The 27,558-nt window shown below is 41.2% G+C and overlaps 1 protein-coding gene across 1 annotated transcript in view; it reads right to left on the bottom strand.

Moving 5' to 3' along the window:
* Pde11a (phosphodiesterase 11A) overlaps positions 1–27,558 on the bottom strand; it is a 347,781-nt gene that overhangs the window by 211,266 nt on the left and 108,957 nt on the right. The window contains exons 3-4 of the mRNA XM_051184429.1: positions 17,427–17,516; positions 12,125–12,265 (exon numbers count right to left, since the gene is read on the bottom strand). Coding sequence (XP_051040386.1) covers positions 12,125–12,265; positions 17,427–17,516 — 231 coding nt within the window. The remainder of the gene's footprint in view (positions 1–12,124; positions 12,266–17,426; positions 17,517–27,558) is intronic.

The following is a 27,558-nucleotide window of genomic DNA, read 5'->3' as shown; positions in this document are numbered from 1 at the left end:
TTTCTTTAGACTAAAAGGGGAATGCCCATTGGGGGGTGGAGCCAGGGGTGAAAGTGACTGGTGGAACTAGGTCAGAGGAGGAGCCAGGAATGTTCTCTGGCTGGCTTGATGCAGAGAGGAGAGCATCCGGTGGAACCTACTGGTGTTCATCTGTCTAGGTTGTAAGTTAGTTCTCCCTGAATAAACATCTGTTCAGCCTAATTGTTTATCCTGATCCTTATTAAACCACAATACACTATAGATGGAGAAACCAAGATGTCCCATGATAAAGCCAGATTTAAACAATACATATCCACTAATCCATCCATGCAGAAAGTTCTGGAAGGAAAACTCCAACCCAATGATGTTAATTACACTCACAAAAACATAGTCAATAGATAATCCCACTTTACCAAAAGACAAAAGAAAAAAAAGGGGGGGTCCACACACAGTACCACTAAGAACAACAAATTCAAAACAAACAAGAATTAACAATCAATGGTCATTAATATCCCTCAATACTAATGGTCTTAACTCACCTACAAAAAGACATAGGCTAACAGAATATGAAGACAGAATCCATCCTTCTGTTGCATACGAGAAATATATCTCAACTTCAATGACAGGTATTACCTCAGAGTCAAGAGTTGGGAAAAGATTTTCCAATCAAATAGACCCAAGAAACAAGCTGGGGCAGCAAACCTAATATCTGACAAATTAGACTTCAAACTAAAATCAATCAAAAGAGACAAAAAAGGTCATTTCTTATTCATCACAGAAGAAACCCATCAAAATGAAGTCTCGATTGTGAACATCTATGCCCCAAATGCAAAGGCACTCACATTTGTAAAAGAAACATTACTAAGACTCAAATCACACATAAAACCTCACATACTCATAGTGAGAGACTTCAACACACCACTCTCACCACTAAACAGGACCACCAGACAGAAACTCAACAAAGAAACAAAAGAACTAACAAGTTATGTCACAATTGGGTTTAACAGACATCCATAGAACATTCCATTCAAACACAAAAGAATATACCTTCTTATCTGTGTCACATGGAACCTTTTTTAAAATTAACCATGTACTCAGCAATATAGTAAACCACAACAGATACAAAAAAGAAAATTGGAATAACCCTCTGTATCTTATCAGATCACTATGCTTTGAAGTTAGAATTCAACAACACAAACTGTAGAAACCCTACAAACTCATGGAAATTGCACAATGCACAATTGCACCATACCTGGGTCAAAGAAGAAATAGAGAAATAAATTAAAGACTTCCTAGAATTCAATGAAAATAAATACACAACATACCCAAACTTATGGGACACTTTGAAAGCAGTGCTAAGAGGAAAGCTCATAGCACTACATGCCCACATAAAGAAACTGGAGAATAGTTACACTAGAGAATTAACAGCACGACTTAAAGCTCTAGAACAAAAAGAAGCAAACTCACCTGGGAGGAGTAGATGCCAGGAATAATCAATTTGAGGGCTGAAACCAATAAAGTAGAAACTAGGAAAATAATACAAAGAATCAATATAACGAAGACTTGTTTCTTTGAGAAAATCAACTAGATAGACAAATCTTTATCCAAACTAACCAAAAGGCAGAGAGAGAACATGCAAATTAACAAAATCAGAAATGAAAAGGGGTGTAGAACAATAGACATGGAAGAAATCCAGAGGATCTTCAGGTCATACTTTGAAAGCCTGTATTCCACATAATTCAAACATCTAAAGGAAATGGACAATTTTCTGGATAGATATTACTTACCAAAATTAAATCAAGAACAGACAAGCAATTTAAATTTACCTATAACCTCTAATGAAATAGAAGAAGCAGTCATCTAAAGTCTCCAAAACAAAACCAAAAACAAAAACAAAAACCAGCTCAGGGCCAGATGGTTTCAGTGCAGAATTCTACCAGAAATTCAAAGAATTAATACCAATACTCCTCAAAGTGTTTCACACAATAGAAACAGAAGGGTCATTGCCAAACTCTTTCTACGAGGCTATTCTGGTACCCAAGCCACAAAGACACAACTAAGAAAGAGAACTACAGACCAATCTTCCTCATGAACGTTGATGCAAAAATACTCAATAAAATACTAGCAAATCGAATCCAAGAACACATCTGAAAAATATATCTTCCACCTTGATCAAGTAGGCTTCATCAGATGGATGCAGGGATGGTTTACTATATGAAAATCCATCAATGTAATGCACCATATAAACAAACTGAAAAAGAAAAATCACATGATCATCTTACTAGATGCTGAAAAAGCCTTTGAAAAAATCCAACACCCTTTCATGATAAAGGTCTTGACTCTTCAAGGATCAGGGATAACAGGAATATACCTAAACATAATAAAAACAATATACACAAACCAACAGCCAACATCAAACTAAATGGAGAGAACCTCAACCCGATTCCTCTAAAATCAGGAACAAAACAAGGCTGTCTACTCTCTTCATGTCTCTTCAATATTGTACTTAAAGTTCTAGCTAGAGCAATACGGCAACAAAGGGAGATCAAGGGGATACAAATTGGGGGGGGCTCTATCAGGGAACTCCTACAGCTGATAAACACCTTCAGCAAAGTAGCAGGATACAAGATTAACTTTAAAAAAAATCAGTAGTCTTACTATATACAGACAATAAATGGGCTGAGAAAGAAATCAGTGGAACATCACCATTTACAATAGCCACAAACAATATAATCTTGAAGTAATGCTAACCAAACAAGTGAAAGACCTGTATTGCAAGATATTTGAATCTTTAAAGAAAGAAATTAAAGAAGATACCAGAAAATGGAAAGATCTCCTATACTCTTGAATAGGTAGGTTCAACATAGTAAAAATGGCAATCTTGCCAAAAGCAATCTATAGATTCAATGCAATCCCCATCAAAATCCCAGCACAATTCTTCACAGACCTTGAAAGAAGACCCCGAAAGAAATACTCAACTTTATATGGAAAAAAAACAAAAGACCCAGGATAGCCAAAACAACCCTGTACAATAAAGGAACTTCCATAGGCATCGCCATCCCTGATTTCAAGCTCTGTTATAGAGCTATAGTCCTGAAAACAGCTTGGTATTGGCCCAAAAATAGACAGGTAGACCAATGGAATCAAATTGAAAACCCTGATATTAACCCACATACCTACGAACACCTCATTTTTGGCAAAGCAGCTGAAATTAAACAATGGGGGAAAAAAGCATCTTCAACAAATGGTTCTGGCATAACTGGATGCTGGCATGTAGAAGACTGCAGATAGATCCATATCTATCACCATGCACAAAACTTAAGGACCAAAGACCTCAACATAATTCCAGCCACACTGAGCCTCTTAGAAGAGAAAGTGGGAGGTACCCTTGAACAAATTGATACAGGAGACAGCTTCCTGAACATAACACCAGTAGCATAGACACTGAGATGGACACTTAGTAAATGAGATCTCCTGAAACTGAGAAGTTTCTGTAAGGCAGAACAAGTCAACAAGACAAAATGGCAGCCCACAGAGTGGGAAAAGATCTTCACCAAGCCCACATCTGACAGAGGGCTGATCTCCAAAATATATAAAGAACTCAAGAAGCTAGTTACCAAAACACCAAATAGCCCTATTAAAAAGTGGGGTTCAGAACTGAATAGAGAATTTTCAATAGAGGAATCCAAAATGGCTGAAAGACATTTAAGAAAGTGCTCAACATCCTTAGCCACCAGGGAAATGCAAATCAAGGCAACTCTGACTCCTGCCAGAATGGCTAAAATCGGAAACACTAATGACAGTTTATGCTAGAGAGGATGTTGGAGAAAAGGGAACACTCCATTGCTGGTGGGAGCACAAACTCAGAGCCACTTTGGAAATCAGTATGGCAGTTCCTCAGGAAAATGGGAATCAGTCTACCACAGATCCAGCAATTCCACTCTTAGGCATATACCCAAAAGATGCACATCTATGCAACAGAGACATCTGTTCAACTATTCTCATAGCAGCATTATTTGTAATAGCTAGAACCTGGAAGCAACCTAGATGCTTCTCAACTGAAGAAAAGATAAAGAAAATGTGGTTCATTACAAGTTGGAACATTACTCAGTGGAAAAATCAATGGAATCTTGGAATTTGCAGGCAAATGGATGGAACTAGAAGAAACTATCCTGAGTGAGGTAACCTAGTCACAAAAAGACAAACATGGATATTAGACATAGAGCAAAGGATTACCAGCCTATAATCCACACCTCCAGAGAAGCTAGGAAACAAGGAGGACCCTAAGAGAGACATACATGGTCTCCCTGAGAAGGGGAAAGGGACAAGTAAGTTTCGAGCACTGGGTGGGTATGGGGTGGGGAAGAGAGCAGAAAAAGGAGAGAAGAGGAGGGGGGAGGAAGTCATGAGAGACCAGGAAGATTGAGCCAGGGAAGAATAGAGTAGAGCAAGAAAAGAGATACCTTAATAGTGAGAGCCATTATAGGTTTAAAGAGAAATCTGGCACTAGGGAAATGCCCAGAGATCTACAAGGATGACCCCAACTAAGAGTCTAAGCAATAGTGGAGAGGCTACCTTAAATGCCTTTCCCTGATAATGAGATTGATGACTACTTTAAATGGCATCCTAGAGCCTTCATCTAGTACCTGATGGAAGCAGAAGCAGACACCCACAGCTAAACACGGAGCTGAATTCCTGGAATCCAGTTGTAGAGAGCAAGGAGGAGTGATGAGCAAAGGGGTCAAGACCAGACTGGAGAAACCCACAGAAACAGATGACCTGAACAAGGCAGAGCTCATGGACCTGAGACTGACAGCTTGAAAACCAGCATAGGATAAAACCAGGCCCCCTGAACGTGGGTGTTAGTTAGGGTCTTTGGTAGTGGAACAGCATTTGTTCCTAGTGTACAAATGTACACTGGGAGCCCATTCCCCATAGGGGGATACTCACTCAGCCTAGACACATGCTGTGACAGGCTTTGATGATCCCGAATGGAAGGCCTCACCTTTTTTATGGAGCAGAAGAGGGATGGGATGGTGGTCGATAGGGGGCATGGGAGGATGGGTGGGAGAGGGAACTGGGATTGATGTATAAGATTGTTTTTAGTGTAAATAAAAAAGGATACTGATTTACATGACACATTAAAATCACAAGTAACACACAAAACCAGGGGTCCCTATTGGGCAGCTATCTTCGTATGAGCCTGGGGTGTTCAGTCTTGTAGATACCAAGACTGTGAGGCACTGGCCTCACTTTACCCAGATCATTTTTCAGAACTGATTTGCAGGGAACATATTTGAAAGATGACATGGTATCATATCTCCCCAGACAAATTCTAGGCTTAATACCATGTAGTAGAAAAAGAACTGTACTAACAAAATACCTGACAAGAAGCATCACCATAAGGGAAAACATTTGTTTGAGCTTTAAGTTTGAGGGTACATTGTCCATCATGGTGGGGAAGGCCTGGTTGCAAGCAGAGAAGGCATGGCAGCAGGAGAGGATGAAGCCAACAGTTTGCATTGTATGCACAGCTAGGAAGCAAAAGGTGAACAGTAAGTGGGCAGAACTATAAAGACCTGCTTCCAGGAACCAACTTCCTCCAGGAAGGCTGTACTTCCTGAAGGTTCCTCCACCTTCCCAAACACTGCCACTAGCAGAGGACCGAGTGTTCAAGCATGTGAGACATTTCACACTCAAAGCACAGAAAGGACACAATGCCCTAGTACAGTATGCTTCTGCTTATCCAGCCAGCCCATTGCCTCTTGCCATATCTCCCAGGTACAGGGACCAGCACTGTTGCCACAGCTGATAATACGAGGTATACATTTGTTCTCGTAAGTATAGGCATTAGTGTTTAGCCTTGGTTGCACATTTAAAGGCTCTCAGCCCTAAATGCTGGACTTACTTATCCTGGTATCATTCATCCATTGCATAGCTAGATTTCAGCTGCCCACGTATTCCAGGCTCTTGGAACTATACTTTCTACACTCTTCCTTGCATATTTGAAAGCATCTACCACCTGTGATTAAATAATTGAATATGAATTTGCCTAGATTTTAAATTGCAGGGCCATATCCCTGCCCCTCCATCCCCAGTTTTGGTTAGATATTGTTCCATTGCTTTTTATCACAGGGGTACAAGACTAAGAAGTCTAACATCAGAATGAAGATTTTTTTTTCCAGAGTGCTATGAGTTTTTGCCTAGATGCCCAATGCCCAAAGACTTGTTTTTCTATCTCCACATTCCATTAGCATCAAATGTATTTCAGTGCTGAGAAGTGAGTACTGACTTCTGAATATGGTGCTCTTTCAATCTGTAAATCTAGCTTTGACTTTATTCCAATAAAATGTCCTAGAGTTATAATTCTGAAAGCTTTTCCTGTTCCATTTGTCTTGTTCCCCCCCAGAGACACTGAATTATCCTTATTTTGAACTTTCATTATGATTCCATTCTTATCATTCCCTCTTTTTTTTATAATTCACTTTCTTCCATTTCATTTTCAATTTTGTTCTTCATGCTCCTTAAAGCATTTGGAGCTGTCTTTTATTTTCTTTCTTGCTTTCTAAAAATGTAATAGCCATTTCTGTATGATTACACGTTTTCTTCTTTCAAGCTCTACCAATGAAGTGGTCGTCTGTCTTCTCCTCCCCCCTCTTCCCCTCTCCCCTTCTTCCTCCTCTTCCCTCCTCCTTCCTTCCCCTCCTCCTTCCTTCCCCTCCTCCCCCATTCACTCTCACTCTCCTTTCACATATATTTCTTGCTTCTCTGTAGCTCTTTTTGGACACTTAGTTTTCCAGAGAGATTATGTTATCTTTAATTCCATCTCATGAAAACGTTTTGTCAGTGTTTCTGGGATGTCCTCTGTGACTAGCCTTTGGTTTTCATATTCTTTATATGGCGTCTTTGCAGACATCCTATACTCTTTATTTATGCTATTTTTTAAATAATTGGATGGACTGTCTAAAACAGAAATGTATCATGTTCAATCCAAGTCTGAATTTGCCATTGATTTTATAAATCAAGTTTTATTGGCACACAGCCATGAACATTCTAACTTACTGTCTGCCATAGTGGCAGAGTTGTAGAACTGTACCAGAGACACTTGAAAAACCTAAGGTATTGTAGAAAAATCCTCCAGCTCCTTATTGGGAATATAAGCTCAGTTGCGCTCACTGGTTACTACTGCAGAAGGTACACAGCTTTAGTGAAGTGGCTTCCTCTCTCACACAGATATAAGAGATTTCTGTCCAATGGGAAAGACAATCTCAGACCACAGTTTGTGTAATAAATTTTGGTTTAAACCCCCAAATCTTATTCTGTCTTCTCAAATGCTTCTTAGACATATTTTAACAATGTATCAGTTTCTTCCTGAATTGAGCTTAAGTGAACCTCCACTTTTTTAGTATAAGAGATGAATTAGTCTGTCTCTTATAAAATTAAAACCGGCTTAAACTAGTTTAAAAAAAAAACTGCTGTATTTTTTCCAAATTGCCAGCACCTACAGACTAACCCATCATTCTCCAACCCTGACTATAAATGTTTCCTTTGTCGCCTAGGTGAATCAAATACAAGATGAATCATTAACTAGGGAATGGAACTTGTATATTGATCACAAACCTCCAAGGCTACAGATACAACAATACAAAAAGTAACTTAACATTGTTTTCTATAACTCAGCTAAGTGTCTCCTTGAGCCTCAGTTCTGCTTATGTTGACAGAAAACAAAAGAGAATGGCAGGGTTAAATTCAACCCCATCAGGTTTTCTCAGTAATTTCAGACTCACACTCCTCAGATATGGAAACTTTAGCATGTGACCTGCCACTTCCTGGGTGCTCTGGAGAGAAATGGTTGCCCTAGATCTCTTCCTTGCTAAGGGGTGTGACACTCTGCTGACCTCAGCACAGTCCTCCTAGTCCCATAGTCTGGGGTGCAGCATCTCATCCTCCAGCCAGGCCAGTAGCCTTTTTCCTGTGTTAGGCTTCCATCTGCTAGCATCTACTACGCATTGGGGAATTGCATTTGTTTTTTGTGCTTCTCAGAGTCTTTAGAAAGCCTATAGGGTACTCACTGTCCCTTGGCTTCTACTAATACGAGCATCTCCTCTGCTCTTTCCTTACTATACACCTGAGGAATTTTAGCCATCATCCCTGCTGCCCCTCCACTAATACTAATGTATGGAGACTTAAATATGGGGCAGCCCAAGGAAGACTGAACCTGGGGCCAATCTAAGCTAGGAGATAACCCGAGGAAGACTGAGGAGCATGGGGACAGTGTGAGGACCCACTATAGCATGCATACTGCTCTCTGACAGTCTGACTCTAGAGTGGGATATCCTAGAGCTTTATCTGTTACTTCTCTAATCTCTTGCTTTTAGTTATGCATTTACTTATGATTCATTTAGCCTTTAGATTAGAAAACCCTGAATCTTCCAAATGAAGAGTTTTAGTGTTTGTTTGTATGTGGGTATTGATGTATGCATACGTGTGTGCGTGCATGCATGTGGAGTACAGGATAATATCAAATGCTGTTTTCTACTTTTTAATTCTTTTTTTTTTTTTTTTTTTTTTTTTTTTTTTTGAGACAGGATTTCTCACTGACCTGGAGCTTGTCGATAGGCTGTCTGGTCAGTGACCCTAGGATCCGGCTGTCTGCCTCCCCAGTGCTGAGTTTATAAGTGCAAGCAAGAAGCCCTGGCTTTTTGTGTGAGTCTCACAGATTAAACTCTGGCTCTAGTCTTTCAAGAGAAGCACGTTCCTGACCAAATATTGACCTCCTCTTTGCTTTTCATGTCTTAGAATAACAACTACACAATTCTAAGCTCCATCTGGGAGCTTAAAAACCCAGAATTTAACCATTTCCTCCTGAGAGAGATATAATTCTTTCTTGAAACTTTTTGCTAAGACGCCTGTGAAATTGGGCTGTGAGAGGATTAGGTAGGGCTGAGAGGGGGCTTCATCAAACATCATTATACAAGTTGATTATTTCCTGGCATCTACTCCTACAGGGTGAGTTTACTTCTCTCTGTTCTAAGGCTTTCAGTTGGGCTGTTAATTATCTTATGTGACTATCCTCTGTTTTCTTCATATGGGCACTTAGTACAATGAACTTCCCTTGTAGCACTGCTTTCAAGGTGTCCCATAAGTTCGGGTATGTTGTGTCCTCATTCTCATTGAATATTAGAAAGTCCTTAATTTCTTTATTTCTTCTTTGACCCAGGTGTGGTGCAATTGCACATTGTTCAGTTTCCATGAGTTTGTTGGTTTTCTGCTATTTGTGTTGTTGTTGAATTCCAATTTTAAAGCACGTTGGTCTGATAAGACTATTCTCTTGTATCTGTTGAGGTTTGTTATGTCACCTAGTATGTGGTTGATTTTAGATAAGCAGAGCAGAAAAGAAGGTATATTCTTTTGTCTTTGGATGGAATGTTCTATAGATGTCTGTTAACCCCAGTTGAGACATAACTTCTGTTAATTCTTTTGTTTCTTTGTTGAGTTTCTTTGTGGTCCTGTCTAGTGTTGAGAGTGGTGTATTGAAGTCTCCCACTATAAGTGTGTGAGGTTTTATATGAGCTTTGAGTTTTAGTAGTGTTTCTTTTACGAATGTGGGTGACTTTGTATTAGAGGCATAGATGTTCTGAACTGAGACTTTGTGTTGATGGATTTCTCCTGCGATGAATATGAAATGACCATCTTCATCTCTTTTGATTAATTTTGGTTTGAAGTCTAACTTGTTAGATATTAGGATAGCTACGCCTGCTTGCTTCTTATTTCCATTTGATTGGAAAATCTTTTCCCAACCCTTTACCCTGAGGTAATGTCTATCTTTGAAGCTTAGATGTGTTTCTTGTATGCAGCAGAAGGATGGATTCTGTCTTTGTATCCATTATGTTAGCCTGTGTCTTTTTATAGGTGAGTAAAGACCATTGATGTTGAGGGTGAGTAAGGACCATTGATAGTTGATGCTTGTTTGATTTAGGTTTTCCGTGGAAAGGCTACCATAAATGCCCTTCCTGGATAGTGAGATCAACAACTAACTTATCCATGGAGCCCTCAACTAATGTCTGTTGGAAACAGGAGCAAACACCCATACTTAAACACTGAGTCGAAGTACAACCCAGATGCAGATGGAGAGGACAAGGCCAGGTGGCAGAAACACAGAGACAGCTTACCTGAACAAGGAGGAGCTAACGGGCCCCCAGACTGATAGCTGGGAAGCCAGCATGGGACTGACTCAGGCCCCCCTGAATATGGGTCTCAGCCAGAAGGACTGAACAGTCTAAGGGACCTGAGACAATGGAGCCAGGATGTATCCCTGGTGCACAAAAGGTCCTTGCATACACATCCCCCATGGAGGGATAACTGCCTTAATCTAGAGACAGGAGAGAAGCCCTAGTTCCTACTTCACATGACCTGTCAGATCTACATGACCCCAACTGGATGGTATTCCCCTACATATGGAATTAGGGTGGGGGGGTGGGAGGGGAGGGTTGTTAGAGTGCAGGTGAGAGGGAAGAGAGGGTAAAAGTGAGGGAGGGAGGGAGGGAAAGAGGGAGGAAGGGAGAGGAAATTGGGATCGACATGTAAAATAATAAATTTAAAAAAATGCTTTGACTCCAAAATTTAAGTTCCAGGACAAGTTATTGGGGAAAAGGATTTCTATTTTTGTTTTCACAGAAAATGAAAAGCTGTGGATTCCTTCCAAACTAATGTGGTTTGATCAAGCCAGACCTCCTGAAACAGAGTACCAGGTGATTCTACATTCAAAACAGCTGGACAAAGCAGCCTTAGAGACTACAGCATGATTTCTGCATCTTCTTCGAATCCCACATGACAGAGCCCCTTACCAGCAGGAAGTAGTTTGGAAAGAACGACACCCAAATTCCCAAATATTGTCTATAAATGTTTGTTTTCATTTAAATGGACTTGGTTATATAAAATAAATATATATTAAAAACACCTTTATACAAAGCTTTCTCTCTTTGCTTTGCCTCTTGTTTAGCCTTTTTCCCCCCAAGGAGTTAATCTGTTTCAAGTGCATTTATATAGCTTTTCAGGCAAAATTTCACTCAGTGTCCCTCTTTATTGCCCTTTAATAAGCTTTATGGTTAATTCATACTTGTTTGTGTTTCTATGTGAACACTCAGAACCCAAACTCATGTTGTCAGGTTTCACATATATGCACCTACACATTCTAAACAACCTATGCAAAGTTTATGATACTCATTACAATTTTAACCTCAGGTTCTCATTTTTTGAGGAAAACACCCTTAAAGTGAAGGTAGTACCTTTTCTGAGTTCCGTATAGTCAAACACCGCTCTCTGAGGTATTAAAACAGCTCTTAAATGGTAGACAATTCTTGATCTTTGGAGTGAGTATTAAGTTGTGCTGGGAGTTGAGGCATTTAGCATGGAAGCGCTTACTTAGCTAGATGATAACCATTATTTTCAATATAATGTTTTTGTTTTGTTTTTTGATTGATTTCTCCCAAGCAGCCCCAAGGGCTGCACCAAACCCAGAATCTGGCCACAAATCATCAAAATGAGCCAGGCCAGAGCCTCTGCATTTCTCCACTTTGGAGCACAAGAAGACTCCGAGGTGAGGCAAGGCACTTTCTTCTCTGTGTGGGCTGCTCTGCTTGGCAGCAGGGAGGGAATCTGTACACCCTGGGAGATCACCTGCTGCAGAGCACAGCCCAGCCAAGCAAGCTCCCAGGACTGCCCAGGCTCTGGTCCTCTGAGGGCTAAGTGACATTACCCTTACTGGGGTCCATGCACACTGGAGAGGAGCCTGCCCTGTGTTGGGTAAATGACATGGGGGTGTGGAGGCTGTGCTTGCCTTCTGCTCTAATGTAGCTGTGTGATGGGGGGGCATCATTGCACACCTGTGCTCTGTCTTCTATTGGATACACAGAGCTAACACGGCTCTAAGCTTCCCGTCCATTTAAAGGGTTTACTTTCCAGGGTGAGGATAAGATGAAAAGGGAAACACCTAAAAAAAAAAAAAAAAAAAAAAAAAAAAAACCTCCTGTATATGAGAACTTTCCCTCTTGGAAGAACACTCTGCTCGCAAGTTTAATTGCTGATAAACTTAACTGCTTCTGCCCAGTCTTTGACTCCACACGGAAAGCAAAGGGTAACTTACTGGTGATTCAATGTCTTCTAGAAGTAAAACCGAACAGCGTTCACATTTCAACAGAGTTTGGGCCCGATGCATTATTTTCTTGACAATCTTCTCCAGGTCCGTCTGTTCTTCAAAGAGGTCATTGACCACCTCCAACAAAGCCTGGAGACAGAGATGCTCGTTATTCGGGAAGTATAGGACTGACAAGCAATCGGCTTTGCCTTCCCTCAAAACTCCATGTAGTAATTTCTCTAAGAACAAATATTTTGTGTGTCTAACTTTTTAAAACATTTATGGTTGTTCTCACATTGCTGTGCAATTCACTTTATATCATGCCCTCTTAAATTAAAAAAAAATACACCCAGAGAATGGAGGTGGTCAGTGTAACAGGAATCATGAAGTCACTACATGCAGGAGATTTACCCACCACAGTGGTTTTTCTTCACTATGACTGAATGCAAAACGACACTTTATAAATGGCAAGTACATGGATCTCTACAGAACATATTTATTTCTGAAAACTGCAAAGAATCCTTTTTTCATCGTTAAGAAAAAAAAATAGCTTTGTGGCACAAACTTGATACTTATTTTCACTGACACATATCTCTCCCAGGATTCAAAAAGAACAACACAGATTTCTCTCCCAGAATTCTGAAAAACCAACATGGGTAAATGTTAATTAAGGCTCCAAGCATCCAAATACATATTCTCACACCACTCTCTCCATTCAAGAAGAGGAAATATTGCCTCACTCCCAACAGTCCAGTAAAACATTTGGACATAACTGTGTATCTCGGTGGGGGGGGGGGAACCATTCATTAAAACTACTGTTAAGATGGCAGATTGATAGCTACATAAGTTAAAGGTAAAAATTTAAATTATAAGTTGAACACTGTGTACTCATTTCAAAATTAAGTTACAGTAGCCTATTATTTTCTCTAGCCAAGGAGTTTTGCAATCCATGCATTGAAATAATATTTGTTTGGGATTTTTAATAACTTTTTTTCCAGAATTTGCAGAATAGCAGGCTATTTACAGGTGGCAGAAATTAAGCTTCTTTCAGGGCCATCGAGGAATCACACGGTCAATGAATTGGTTTGTGCTTTATTCAGTAACATTAAACAAGATGTTTGATTGCCTGTCTGACCTTTCACAAAAGGACTCCATGAATCCACAGATTCAAATCTATTCATCATGGTGTTGATCAACAGCCCAAGGGCATGACTGATTTTGACTTTAGGAATAAATTTTATTTGTCCTGAAATAATTTGAAGCAAAATTTCTTCTCCGACTCTCTTGAGGAAAAAAAAAAAGCACTTGGATGAGTTAAAGGACCCAGAAATGAACCTAGCTGATGCAGCTACCTGGAGGAGCCGAGCTTTTGGGATTGTTCTCCTGAAGAAGCGCCTGCCTGTGGAATAGCACCATAGTGCCCCAGAATTCCAAAGCAAAGAGGAACAGTGAGGTACAAATGCCATGTTAACTCAAGTCAGCCTCTCTGGCATTAGTGCAGCAAACTGCTGTGAGAGGTCACTGCTGAAAGTTCATGTTCGAAGACATTAAATGAGGGACAATTCTTACCCAGGGAAGAACACACAATTGGTTATCTAATCCTCATAGCCCTGAAAACAGACATACAAGTAACATTATACAGACTGAGCAGGTTATGTTCATGTATTTAGGAGTGTGTGTGTGTGTGTGTGTGTGTGTGTAAATGTATACTTATGTGACAATTAATGAAACATAGAGGCCATGGATTTGAAAGAGAGCAAGAAGGGATATGCTGGGAGATGTCATTCTGTAAATATGTTTCTCTTATTGGTTATGAATAAAGCACTGTTCGCAAATAGGAAGGCAAGATAGGTGGGACTTGTAGACAAGGAGGATCCTCGGAGATATAGTAGAGAGGAGTCAAGATGTAGGGACTGGAGATAAGAGGTCCGGACCCTCTCTCTGGTAAGATAAGACCACAAGGAAACACTTAGTTGAATAGAAATGTGTTAATATTTAAGACAGAGGTAGCTGATAGGAAACACTAGTACCAGGCTGACAGCTTTATATCTGACACAGTGGGGCTGATGCGACTCTGGGACCAGGCTGGTGGGAAAACTGCTCATAACAGGGATATATGGGCAAGTTTGGAGGGAGGAAATAGACAGGGAAAATGATCTAATTTTAATCTCAAAAATAAGGGAAATAATTTCTTCAAAGAGAGACAATTGTCTGAGTAATTACAAACAAATTCCCTGTTACTAGGGGAAAACATCATTACTGTAATCACTCAGATTATTTCTTCAGATGAATCATATTAACTGCACAATTATTTAACTTTTCAATTTGTTATGATTGCATGGAGAGCCTCTGGGACCTGTCCACAAGAACATTTCCCTCACAGGAGGAACTAATGCCCCTGGAGTCTTGAATTGACAAATCATATTACAGTCATTTTATTCTTTCTAATTAAATTTTCTAATTAAAAATTGCTACTTTGCTAATGAATGGTAAAAGTTTTACCAGTAGCACAAAGGCTACCTCCAGAAGAGGAAGAAAAGACAGGGAATCTAGGATGATCAAACAGTAGGACAGGCTGTAGAAATAGTTCACAAGGTTGGATGGTCCTTGACTTGTAATTGTCACTTCTGTGTAGGAAATGGCTGGGTACTCCTCCTTCTGGTTCTACTCCTGAGCTGATTCTTGGGTTTCCTCTCTCCTTCTTCTTCTTCTCTCAATTCCTCAGCAAGACTCCTGGCTTTGCATAATCCCCATCCTTAATATTATACTCCCTCAAGCTTAAGTCCTTAATTCAAGTATTTGCTGTCCAGAAACTTGTGTATAAGCCCAAAGTCTCCTTCTCTGTCCCCCACCCCCACATCAGCAAGCCCTGCACACATCACCACTGATTTGCAGGGAATTTCTCACTTCTTACTGCCTTAATGCCAGCTACCTTTTCTCTTGACAGTTGTCTTCTTACTCCACCCCCTGCCTTCAGATCCCTTCTCATTATTCCACTCTTCTCAGCCCTTCGCGGTTTCCAAGGAGGCCGGGTTGTTTTCTTTTTTAAGTGAATTGAAATAAGCTCAAACTCTCCTAGTGGCCTTCCACCACACTTAAAATCAGCAGTTCCTGAGATGCCCATAGGCCTTCCTGCCCACTGGCCTCTGTTCACCTCCTTGTCTTCATTCTCTTATTCGCCCTCTCCTTCTGTCTCTCCACTCTCCCTATTCACGAACACAGGACCCTAGCATGCTGTGTCTGTAGTCTGCATGCTCTGCCCAGGTCTTCATGTGGTCTCTCATCTCATTCCACTTCTGTCGGCTCCTTATAGATACCTTCCCACGGCCTCCAAATATCAACATCTGCTTACTCGACTCCCATCACAACAGTGTCCATCCCTTCCTTTCACTTTAGTTTTCTGTCTGGCACTGTGTGATTTTTGTCTTTTTTTTTTTTTTTTTTTTTTTTTTTTTTCTGTTATCTATTGTTTCCACTAGAATAGTCAGTTATGTCAGGACAGTGTCTCATGAGAACCACACAATGCATACTTGTTGAATGAATAAATGCACTGTGCCACACAAAAGCATGTAAAGACTGTCTCAGTATGACAAGAAGTTTCCCTTAAGGAATTCCTAGCGCAGTTGCATATATATTAATATAATATTATAATAACGTGTTGGATACCCACACTAGAACAAGGAAAAGCAGTAACGGAGAAAAGCTGTGCTGGGTCCTGAATGGTAAACGGGGCAGCTGGCAGTAGGAAGGGAGGAGGGGCATCGAAGGCAGAGGAGAATGTGGGTGGAAGTGTAATAAAGTGAAAACAAACAGGTTGTTTTATGGAAGTCATGGGAGCATATTGCTGGAGCAGCAAATGCAAGGAAGACATGAGCAAGCTGGGGTTCTCAAGAGGAAGAGGAGGCCTGGTGAGAGGTAAGGGTGCTGTGCCTAAGGAAAATGGCTGTGTAGTCAGTGGCGTTCATCTTTTACTATAAAATAGCCATTATTGTAATTCTTAGTAAATAGACTATAATCAATGGCGGAGGGAGTTAATCTTTTTTTTTTTTTTAAGTTTCTTGTAGAGTGTGTTTCTAGGCTGTAACATTTAAATATGTAACAGTGATCATCACGTATTTAAATGTAGGTGAACTTAATGTCCTTTAATCTCTAGTTGCTAATTTAATGCTTTCTGAGCTGCTGGGTACACTTTACCACCTGGTTCTCTGATTCCCAAAGGTGTGTGAGATCACTGCCTCTGTCTCTTGTGCTGCTAGATAATCCTATAAAATAGCCCATGTGTGATTGTCCCATGTGCCTTGTGTTGCTCTTCTAGAAAAACCTTTCAAACAAAATCTGCATGAAAGAGTGAAATCATGTTTGCAGCCCATCATGTCTCTTTGCGGAGATTGCTTTAAAACGCACTGGTGTGGAGGACTTCAAGGTGCACAGGGTCTAAATGGGATGCAGTGTTTAAGAATGGCAGCTCCTACATTCTCGGGTCCTTCCCCAGCTCAGTACCTTTGTGGTGATACATTATTTATGATCTTGCCTGATGATCAGGAAAGCAAAGCAGCTGACCACTAGCTCTCACCTCCAGCTCAGGCTGATCCACACTCCAGCTCTTCCCCAAGTCTCAGACTGCTGCCTCTCCTCAGTGTGGCTGGAGGATGAATGCCTCTCAAGACCTTGCTTTTGTCTTATATACTTCCCTAATGTTGGGATTAAAGGTGTGAGCTCTAACTCTCTTTTAGACTGCTTCACTCTTGTGTAGATCTGAGTGGCCTTGACCTCACAGAGATCCAACTATCTCTTAATCTTGAGTCCTAGGATTAAAAGTGTGAACCACCACCTCCTAGCTTCTGTCTGCTGGGATTAAAGGTGTGTATTACCACTGCCTGATCTCTATAGCCTGAGGCTCACTTTGCTTTTCTGAATCCTCAGGCAAGCTTTAATAAATCATAAACAATATATCACCACATTTCTTGAAGGAACTAAAGTGTAAAATCATCAACAAACGCTGCTGTTTTGAAGCTACAAACACCAAGGCTGTGCCAGACACCACACGGTACAGATGTGAAACTAGTTTCCATTTTAAAAGAAACCACTTCTATTTCCCAGAGACAATAACAGAGACTTTATATTTACTTTTATCTATAACCTGCCCATTGTATTAAGGGGTCTTCAGCCCTGGCATTGTAGGATTATACAAACAAAAATGATTCCTGGACTATACAGAGAGCATCTGCTGCTTTGAAAAGATGGGGTGATTCACAGGAGCTGGGAAGACAGCGAGCCTGAAGCATGGTCTGCAACATCTCCCTCTACTCACCCTGCTTCTTTCATATTCCTTCCTCGAGGCAGCAAAGAGCTGAGCGTTAGATATGGCGATTCCACAGAATGGAAGATACATCTGCATAACCTGGGGCACAGAAAGCATTAAGAACATTAGAGCATCCACCCCTACACCAAAGCCCACATTTCCTGCCTATGCTATACTTCCCGTTCAATCAAATGAACCGCGCATTGAGTTGTTAACACTACCATCTCAACTTCAGGGGGCACATTTTTCAGAGTCAGCTGTAAGATGGCGTAAATCAGTCTTTAACTGGGAAATACACATCTATGAAAACAGAAAGTGGGTGAAGCAAAAGATCCCAAGAGCTTTAACACAGGAACTATGTCTGATTTATCTTGTATTCCAGCATGGAAAACCAAACAAGGGGAAAAACTGGAATGTCCCTGGAATTCGAAGCATGTATTCACATTCATCCTTAGAGGTGGGCAGGGCAGGAGTGAATCCTGTGTCTACAAAGGGGATCTCAGCAAGGCCTGCCAGCTACCAGACTTAAGCATGCCTATTAGGATGGGCCTAGTAGGAACTTAGGGGCTCCAGGCCTGGTACTCTTGTGTCAAATATCTCCATTTGCATCCACTAACTACCAGGTAGATATGATTAGACAAAAATGCTAACTGGGACGGGTCTGCAGCAACTTGTTTGAGAACAGGTTCAGAGCCCATGACAGAAAACAGCTCCTGTGGGAAGACAAGACCCAGAAATGCCTGGCCTAGAGAACATCTTTCTCAACAGGAGGTCAGAGGCTGAGGATTGTGCCTGTCTCTAGAGCATCTTATTCCAGGCCAATGGGATGTTCCTGCAAAAACCCCTAACTTTTCACAGAATAAGAGGAATAAGTGATGTTTATCTGGGGTTTCCCTAAAGCAGATTGGAAATGAGGCTGTTTGTATCAATGTTTCTCTGTCCCCCACCCCCATTCCAGAGCCCCTGGAAAAGGCACCAAGGCACACAGAGCAATTCTAGTGGTGACCAGCAGGGGAGTGCATCACTCATTATGTAGAACATCCTCACAGAAGCACCTGTAAGCACCTCTGGGATACCCAGAAATGTGCCTGGAGTGAACAGTGACTTGGGGGAAAATAAAACATAAAGCACAATTCCCATTCTTTATCATTTATTATCATGCTTCAACTACTTAGCCACACACCCCTGGCCTAGAGTCCCTAGAGGGATTTCAGATCTCTATAGAATATTTAAAGCTATGACCGCACTCTGAAAGAAGAAAAACTACAGAAGAGGAGCCAAGAAGCACAGAACCTGACAAACTTATTTTGCAGATGGATAGATGCCATCAATGAGCCTTCAAGCTGCCTCCTTGAAACAAATGTTGTTTCTGTTTCTTCCCTTCCCCATTTCTTGCTCTCCCCGCTCATGCTTTCACAGGTTTGCCTATAAGCCAGTAGGGACTGGTTCACATAAAACTGCTGGGTATCCCTCTGCACTTCCCTGCCTTTGGCCAGAATGGGACCAGGTTCAACATCAACTATATGCTGAGCGCATTCCTGTGTAGTTTCCTGTTTGGATTGGGCATGTTTTCTTTGGTTTGTCCTTTTTTTTTTTTCCCTGGTATGGAGATGGTGGCTATTTTGTGGATAACAGAGAGTAGAGAGGAGTATCTATGGGTCACTGTGCTAGAAGCAAAGGTCAACATGTGTGTCTTTCATGACACCAGAATTTACTAAACAACAATACATTCATAAAGTCAGTGGGTCCAATGACTGCACCTGCCAGGTATTCCAACTTCCCTTGATAACCCTGAACAGAGAGGCTACAGGTTCTTTTATTCCAATCTTAATTACTAATATGAACTGTCTGGTCATATATTACAGATTGCGTGTGTGTGTGTGTGCGCGCGTGTGTGTGCGCTGCACGCACTTGCATGTGCACTTGTGCATGTGTGTGTTACAGAATGGCTCCAGAGGATTAAAAGGGCAGGGATTTGGGAGAGTTTCAAGAGGCCTGAGAGGCCAAAGCTGGGAAACCGATAATGATCTAAGAATCTTTGTATTGATAACAAACTAAATTGAGCTGTGGAAGAAGCCAGAAGCTGCTGTAGCTGCTGGTGTTAGAATCAGAATTAGAGGTGGGCTGTCGGAATGATGTGAAGTGAGGGGCAGGACCAGGTCAGGTAGATTGATGGACGGCCGGTCTAGGTACATAAACAAGAGGGAGGGCTTATGAGGAGGCCTCATAAGCAGTGCGACTGAGCTAAGCTGAAGCTCCTGGGGCATTTGGGAGTTCTCCTTCCATCCTTTGATGTTCACATCTGGGGGCTCAGATGGCAGGTTGCTCTCACCATTGCAGTGATGGAGTCTACCTCTTTATGGGGTTTAGGTGAGGGTATTACTCTCCTTCCTTGGTCTGTTATGTCTGGTAAGTTCTTGGGCTTGGTTTTCCTGATAAAATTTTAATACAACATGGACTCTCACATTCTCAGTTCACCACAATAAGTTTATGGGGTAGCTCCCTAACCCTAACTCTAACCCTAATCCAAGAATAAGTCATTTGTCACTCCATGATTCATGGGTGGTATCAGGCAGCTGATCCCATTCACATCTCCATTCAAGTGCAGGGACATCTTCTGTCTTCAAGATGGAGTCAAAGACAGATTGTAAAATGGAGTCGCTCAGGGAAAGACACAGTTTCATACAATATAGACAACTGTAGCTTATACATCACAGCCCGACCTCAACAATTACGTATTTAACTCTCCATCATTTGTTTTGATTATGTTTTCCTTCTGGAGTGAGTGTAAGGTGGCTTGTAAGTCCATCAAGTAGGAAGAAAGATGTGGTCAAGTGAATTTATGAACTATTCTCTAAAACCTTGCTTCACTCGGTTAGTGATGCCAATATTAAGCTCTTTCTCCCAGGCTTTATGTGTAATTCAAAACATCTAGAATTTTACATTTTTTAGATTTGTTATATTTCATAAACATAAGTGTTAGCCTACACGTATGTCTATATACCAAGTACATGCCCAGTGCCCAGAGAGGTCAGAAGAGGGTGTCAGATCCCCTGGAACTGTAGTTACAGGTAAATGTGGGTCATCATGTGGGTGTTGGGAATTGAACCCAGGTCCTCTGAAAGAGCAGTCAGTGCTCTGAACTGCTGAGCCATCTCTCCAGCTCCTAAGAGGATCTGAATTTTAACCCACATTGTTTTTTGTCCTTTTTGTGACTTTTCTGTATGGAATTTAACAAGTCACTTAAAGGCTCTGAATCTACTTCCTTATCTCTAAGACACCACATTTAGGTAGTTTTTAGTTCTAATGTTTTGTGTCTCAAATCATTAGGTATGTCAGTGAGCTGTAATGTTGTATTTGCTAGAAGTTATAAAGAATTCAATAAGCATGTTTGCACCTTACTCAAGAAATAGCATTTGTAGTAGAAACTGACATAGATGAAGCCCCTTCATCAATGAAGCAGGCATGATTCAGGGTGGCAGGTATGACGTGCAGACTTCTGTAAGAATCACATCTCTTTGACCTTCACAAGGAGATACTTTATACCAATAGTTACCCTTTTTAAAATGAGATCTGAGGTTTGTGAGCTGATAGAAGGTTATGGGGAGGTAATTCTTCATGGCCCTCTCCTTCTCCCTGAACCACTCCCTCCCCCCTCTCTGGGCAGCACATTTTACAGAGGCCCTGCTCTGTCAAGGATATTTCTGCAGTGAATACCCTTTGAAGGTAGAGACACTGTCTTCTTCCTAGTAGACATTAGAAATGTTTGCTATATAATGGTTTGCAATTAATAAAGATGATTTCTCTCTCCCCCTGGACAGAGGTAGATTTGGGTGCCTTGCATTTGAGGAGTCTCCTGAAATGCAGTGTGTTCTGTGTGCAAGAGGCCAGCACAAATGCTGATGCTCTGGTTATCTTTCTTCCTGTGAGGAATGAACTATTCTCTGTCACTGATCCAGGAGTCTTGTATCTCTTGCCAGTATCCATGAGACTGTGACCCACTAACTTGTTACCTTACAGGTGGAGTAGAATCAGATTTTTCATGATCAACAAGGTCATCTAGATGGTAGGTGGTGGGGCTAAATTTCATTTTTAATTCAGTTAGCTTGACCCTGGAAAATCTACCTTCTTCACTTCTACAGGATCTTGCCTCTCAAGGTAATATAATAATCTCAGATCGTTAGTGTGATGGCCTAGTTAACTGCAGCATGACTGACAGGTACTGAGAGGAAAGGAGATTACATGTTCAAGTGGCTTTGAGAGGCTGCAGAAGCACACGGAGGTTCAGGTAGAGGGGAAGTAATGGATTTCTGGTGATAATGAGGCCTCCGGTAGTCTGCTGAGCTGATGGATTAAAACCAATCCTACCCAAGGAGTAACTCACACCGATAGACATGAGACTGGTTACAGAGGCCAGAACGGAGTCTGGAAGGAAAAGACTCTTGTAAGAGCTGACCTGCAGGCCTAGACCTCAACCCCAGGTGAGGATTTAAAGGTCAGATCACACTTCTTTGGGCAGAAGAGGAACTGTAAAAGACATGAAGGGGTCGCTGGTGAAGCACTAAATGGAGGGTACAATGTTGCAGGGACACAGAACTTATTGTAAGTGGATGGCCTGTCAAAGCAGAGCCCGTGGGTGAGGATCCTGTGGTGTAGAAAGTGGGTCAGGCACTGAGAACAAGGCTTTTGTCTGTACTCGCAGTACTGGAGAGCTTGAGATCAGTCCAAGGTCCCACTGCCAATTAATGGCCAATCTCTTCATTCCCTTCTGTTTGGTTGCGTCTAACTGACTGAAAATTCGAGCTGTCAAGTATTTCTTTTGTTTAATGTGTTTTGTTTGTTTGTCTTTTTGTGTGTGGATTGTGTACTACATTTTCCATAAAACACTTAAATCAAATTGGAGCCCATTCCATGCGGTGGGATGCCTTGCTCAACCTCGATGCAAGGGGGAGAGTCTTGGTCCTGCCTCAACTGAACATGTCAGGCTTTGACTTCCCATGAGAGGCCTTACCCTCTCTGAGGAGGGGAAGGAGAGATGGAACTGTGGTATGCAAAATGAATAAAAAATTAAAAAAAAAAAGAAAGTCCCTCTCAATCTAGTCCCAACAGATGAATGATATTGTTTCAGCCCCAGGGAGAGCCCTCTATGACCCAGCACGTGAAGCATCTAACATATGTCATTTTCATGGAATGTGTTTATATGAATATAACCTACCCTCACTCACATCTCAGTTTAACTCAAATTCAGCAGAGGTCAAAGACAACAAGCTGCTAATATAAACCAGTTATGAAGCATTTAACCTGATATTTTGAATGTTAAAAGAAACAAGGCTGTCTTTGTTTGTGGACTCTAATTTATCACATTAATGCTCCCGTCGAAGCATCCAAACAAAAGCAAATGGCAAAATCAACATCCTTACTCACTATACTTGGGAGCCCCGTGCCCCATCAGCTTAATTTAGCAAGAATTGCCTGATTGTCCTGTCAGACACTGCTAACCATGCAGCATGCTCAGTAAACCACACCACCATGCCACTCCTTTCCAGGCTCCCACCAGCTTTAATTATATTCATAAGCTGATGGCCCACCGGCTCAGACTCCTTCAATGCTAGTACTAGGTAGCTAGTCAGTGACCAGCAAGTGTGATGGTCATTGACGATGGTCCCTCCTTCATAATCAGCAGCTTGTAAAATATGGAACTGAATGAAGCTGCAGGACTTGGATATTGGTCAAAGATTGTGGGGGTGGGTGGGTCTGCATTGTATCTCTAGACCTGGTAAAGACATGCTGTTCTAAAGTAGCAGAAAGATCTGGAGAGTAACATTTAGAGACTTTCTGGTTAAAAAAAAAAAACAAAAAACAAAAAAAACGAAGGTATCAGTCTTTATTATTGTCTAAATGGGCCTGTCAATCACCTAGACAGAAAACTATTCCATAGGAAGTGGCCCATTTTAGATATCATAGAAAACTGTGTAAACCCTACTTAAGTGTGTGGGTTTGCACGGTGATCTCTCTGACCATTGTGCATTCTCTCTCTCCTGAGAATGCTTCCCCCACAGCGGTCCTTTTGGCCATTGCTCACTCTTGTCCTGTGAGTGTGCCCAATATTACATTGTAATACTCTTTCTATCTTCTACACTACACTCTATGTGTCTGAATTCTTTCAACAGAGATCACAAAGACCATGGAGCCCAAGTTAGGACACAGTAAAACCAGGGTAACAGTTGCATGAATGATAAGGGCTAAAATTTAAGCCTCGCTCTGGAGTTAAAGACCTTCTAGAATTTGGCCCTAGGTGTATCTTCTGCTCTCCAAGATTCAGAAAAGTAGATGATCACCGTTTTGGCTCACTCCTCAGATTGCCTGCAGAGAACCTAACTCCCCTGTGTTCTCCACCATCTGCATGCACTAAGACCTTTCCCCTCCTGCCCTTCACATCCATTTGTGTCTATCAAAATGTTAATGATTATTTTAAAATTGGGGACACTTAAGTTGTTATTTTAGGGTAGACATGTTTAACATAACACCCCTGTAATGCTAACACTTGGGATGCTGGAACAGGATTGTGAATTAAGGCCACCAGGCTGTCTGGGAACCTACCTAAAACAAAACAAAACAAACAAACAAAACAAACAAACAAACAAAAAGAGGCCATAACAATAAACAGCTCAAAATAATATATTATATTGATTTTTAAAGCTTCCAGTACATTTTTATTTATTTGCATAATTCATTTAAACACCTCAGACCATCTATGCATCATTGTCTATTTTTTTATTTAATTTATTATTTTACATGTTGATCCCAGTTCCCTCTCCTTCCCTCCCTCCCTTTTACCCTCTTTGACCCCTCACATGCACCTTGACCTCCCTCCCCTCCCATCCCTCCACCCCAGTTCCACATGTAGGGCAATGCCATCCAGGTGGGGTCATGTAGATCTGTCAGGTCATTTGAAGTAGGGACTAGGACTTCTCTCCTGTCTCTAAAGGCAATATCCCTCCATGGGGGATGTGTCTGCAAGGTCCTTTTGTGAACCAGGGATACATCCTGGTTCCACTGTCTGAGGTCCCTTAGACTGCTCAGTCCTTCTGGCTGAGACCCATATTCAGGGGGTCTGAGTCAGTCCCATGCTGGCTTCCCAGCTATCAGTCTGGGGGCCCATTAGCTCCTCCTTGTTCAGGTCAGCTGTCTCTATGTGTTTCTAGAACCTGATCTTGTCCTTTCCCTCTGTATCTGAATTATAGTTTGACACGGTGTTTAATTATGGGTGTTTGCTTCTGTTTCCAACAGGTACTAGATGAGGGCTCCATGGATAAGTTAGTTGTTGATCTCACTATCTGGGAAGGGCATTTATGATAGCCTTTCCACGGTTGCTCAAATTGTTATTTGGCAGCAATCTTGTAGGTCTCTAGACCTTTCTTTAGGTTCAGTTTTCTCTTCAAACCAATACTGGCTCCCTCTTTTATGTTATTTCTCTCTCTCTCTCTCTCTCTCTCTCTCTCTCTCTCTCTCTCTCTCTCTCTCTCTCTCTCCTGTCTTCTATTCCTACCTGGACTCAATCTTCCTAGTCGCACATGTTTTCCGTTTTCCTCTCCTCCCCCTCTCTTTCTCCTACTTCTCTCTCCATTCGCTGCCCCCCACTTACCCTGTGCTCTGGGGGACTTGTCCCTTCCCCCTTCTGTGAGGGATTTTATATGAATCTCTTAGAATACACCTTGTATCCTAGTTCCTCTGGTGGTGTGAATTATAGGCTGGTGATCCTTTGATCTAGGTCTAAAATCCACATATGATGGAGTACATACCATGTTCCTCTTTTTGTGACTGGGTTACCTCATTCAGAATGGTTTGTTCAAGTGCCATCCACTTGTCTGTGAATTTCAAGATTCCATTATTTTTTTCTGCTGAGTAGTATTCCATTGTATAGATGTGCCACATCTTCTTTATCATTGTCTATTATTATAAAGCTTAATTTAAGTGTCATTTGAAAAATCAAACCTTAGAAAATAATTGCCTCCACTTAAGTCAATTTAAAAAATGTTACATAGTAAACAGCCCTGGAAGATAGAAATACTGTTTTGCAAATCAAGGAGAACAGTTTACTGTGAAATATAGTAAAGTTGACATGAGCAAGCAGCTACTGCCCATTGGAAGGCATTGGGACTCCCTACCTGTAAGCCTTTCCATGTAATCTGTGGTGAGGCTGCCACTGGACATTGTATTATACCAAGCCATAAGCACTAGTTCAAACACCATTAAAACTACATTGTCTTTCCTACAAATGTGTATGCATTAGCTAGCTACTTGGTATTTACAAAGTAAGGGTCTTAAGACCAATTACTAAGCCTGTCATCCACCCCACCCCTTTCTATTACTAATCCAATTGTTCTTGGCTTTACTTTCTCATTCTACTTATTCACCCCTTTCCACATCGTGTTCTTTATTTTCTTGGTTAAATTTGAAACTTTTTGTCAAATGCACCAAATTTAATTCATCTTTGGTCTCATCCCAAGAAATTAGAGACCTTGAAAGATGTAGCTTTCCATGTTACCTTTTTCTTAGTTTTAGATTGTTTTGAATATCATCATCATCATCGTTGTTGTAGTCCGTCAATGTTTGTTTAGAGTTGCCTATAGTCAAGCTTTTCCCTCTAGGGTTTTGTTAATCCCTCCTCCCCTCCTTTCTTTTCGTTCTTTTCTTCAATGTTTGTTGCTTGTGTTTGTGTATTTAGTTTCTGTGTATGTACACATGATTATATGTGTCAGGGCATGCTTGCACATGCAGGTGCACACTGAGGCCTGAGTTCAATGCTGGAGGTCTTCTTCAGTTGCTTTTTTCTCTTTTCATTGGAGCAGTTTCTCAACTGGACCCAGAGCTCACTGGGTCTATGCAGCCAGCCTGCTTCAAGGATCTCTTGTTTGGTCTCTGTGATCTGGGATCACAGGTAGCCTGCCACACCTCTCTGACATTTGGGTTCTAGGGATTCAAACCCTGGTTCTCACACATGTGAGGTAAGTGTTGTATCCACTGGGCCAGCCCCAGCCCCATGGCCTGTCCTTCTTCCTTTCTGGAAGAAAATTTGTAAGAATATCCTTCAGCTTTGGTGGTAAATGTCTTGATTTTCTTTGTACAAATAGCTTAGATGGGTATACAGTTGTTTGATATTACTTTCTCTTAATATTTAGAAGGTATTTTACTTTATCAAGTCCACTTGGTACAAATAAGAAAAAAATCAGCTGTCAATCTAATTCTCTGAAGATAATTTGCCTTTGTCTGTGGTTTCTCTTACACAGTTACACAGTCGGTAGAGGTTCAATCAGGGACTTAATTGAATCATATAAAAATTAATTGATACAGTCTGCAACTTGAGATAATTTTCAGCTTCATACAAATATAAATTTAATACATACTAGGGCCTAGTAAGATGGCTTCTTGGGTAAAGACACTTTCTTTGAAATCCTGTTGACCTGTAGAAATGGAAGGAAGGAACTGACCACAAAGTTGTCCTTTGGCCACATAAACACTGTGATGTATGCCCCTCCCACATGTCACACTCGGATGCCCACACACACATCACAGACAGGCCAGTTATATTTTATACAGTACTCCCTGTGGTGCTGTAATGAAGAGCAGCAGCTTTTAGTCATCCCAGGAACAAAGGGGTTAACAGCCAACCTTCTATAATATACCGTGCTGCTAAGATGATCTCTGGGAAGCCAGCTGTACTAAATGCATTTGTGATTTAGGATATTTTCAACTGATAATAACTATCAAGAACTAACCAAAATGTATATTAGGAAACAACTGTGCATTGACCAATAATTACTGTGGATGGAGACAATATTATACTTTTGTGAGTCATTGGAGTCTGCTTGGGGCTCTTTATTAGCACTGGGAATGTTCTTCATTGTGTCAGTCATTGGTATGACAATCCAGCACAGGAATGCATAACTCATGCTGGCCCAGAACTCTCCATACAGCTGAGAATACCCTTGAAATCCTGTTCTCTTGTCTTTAACTCCTGAGTGTTAGGATTACAAGCATGTTAATTAATCTTTACATCCTTGTTGTGGAATACTATTTTAACTATGCAGAGACCTGTTACATTTGTTTATCCTGAGAAATATTACTTTCACTGTGTAAA

This window comes from Phodopus roborovskii, unplaced genomic scaffold, assembly GCF_943737965.1.
Source record: "Phodopus roborovskii unplaced genomic scaffold, PHOROB, whole genome shotgun sequence".
Lineage (NCBI taxonomy): Eukaryota > Metazoa > Chordata > Mammalia > Rodentia > Cricetidae > Phodopus > Phodopus roborovskii.
Note: the sequence above shows the minus strand (reverse complement) of the source record. Positions and strands in the feature narration are given on the sequence as shown.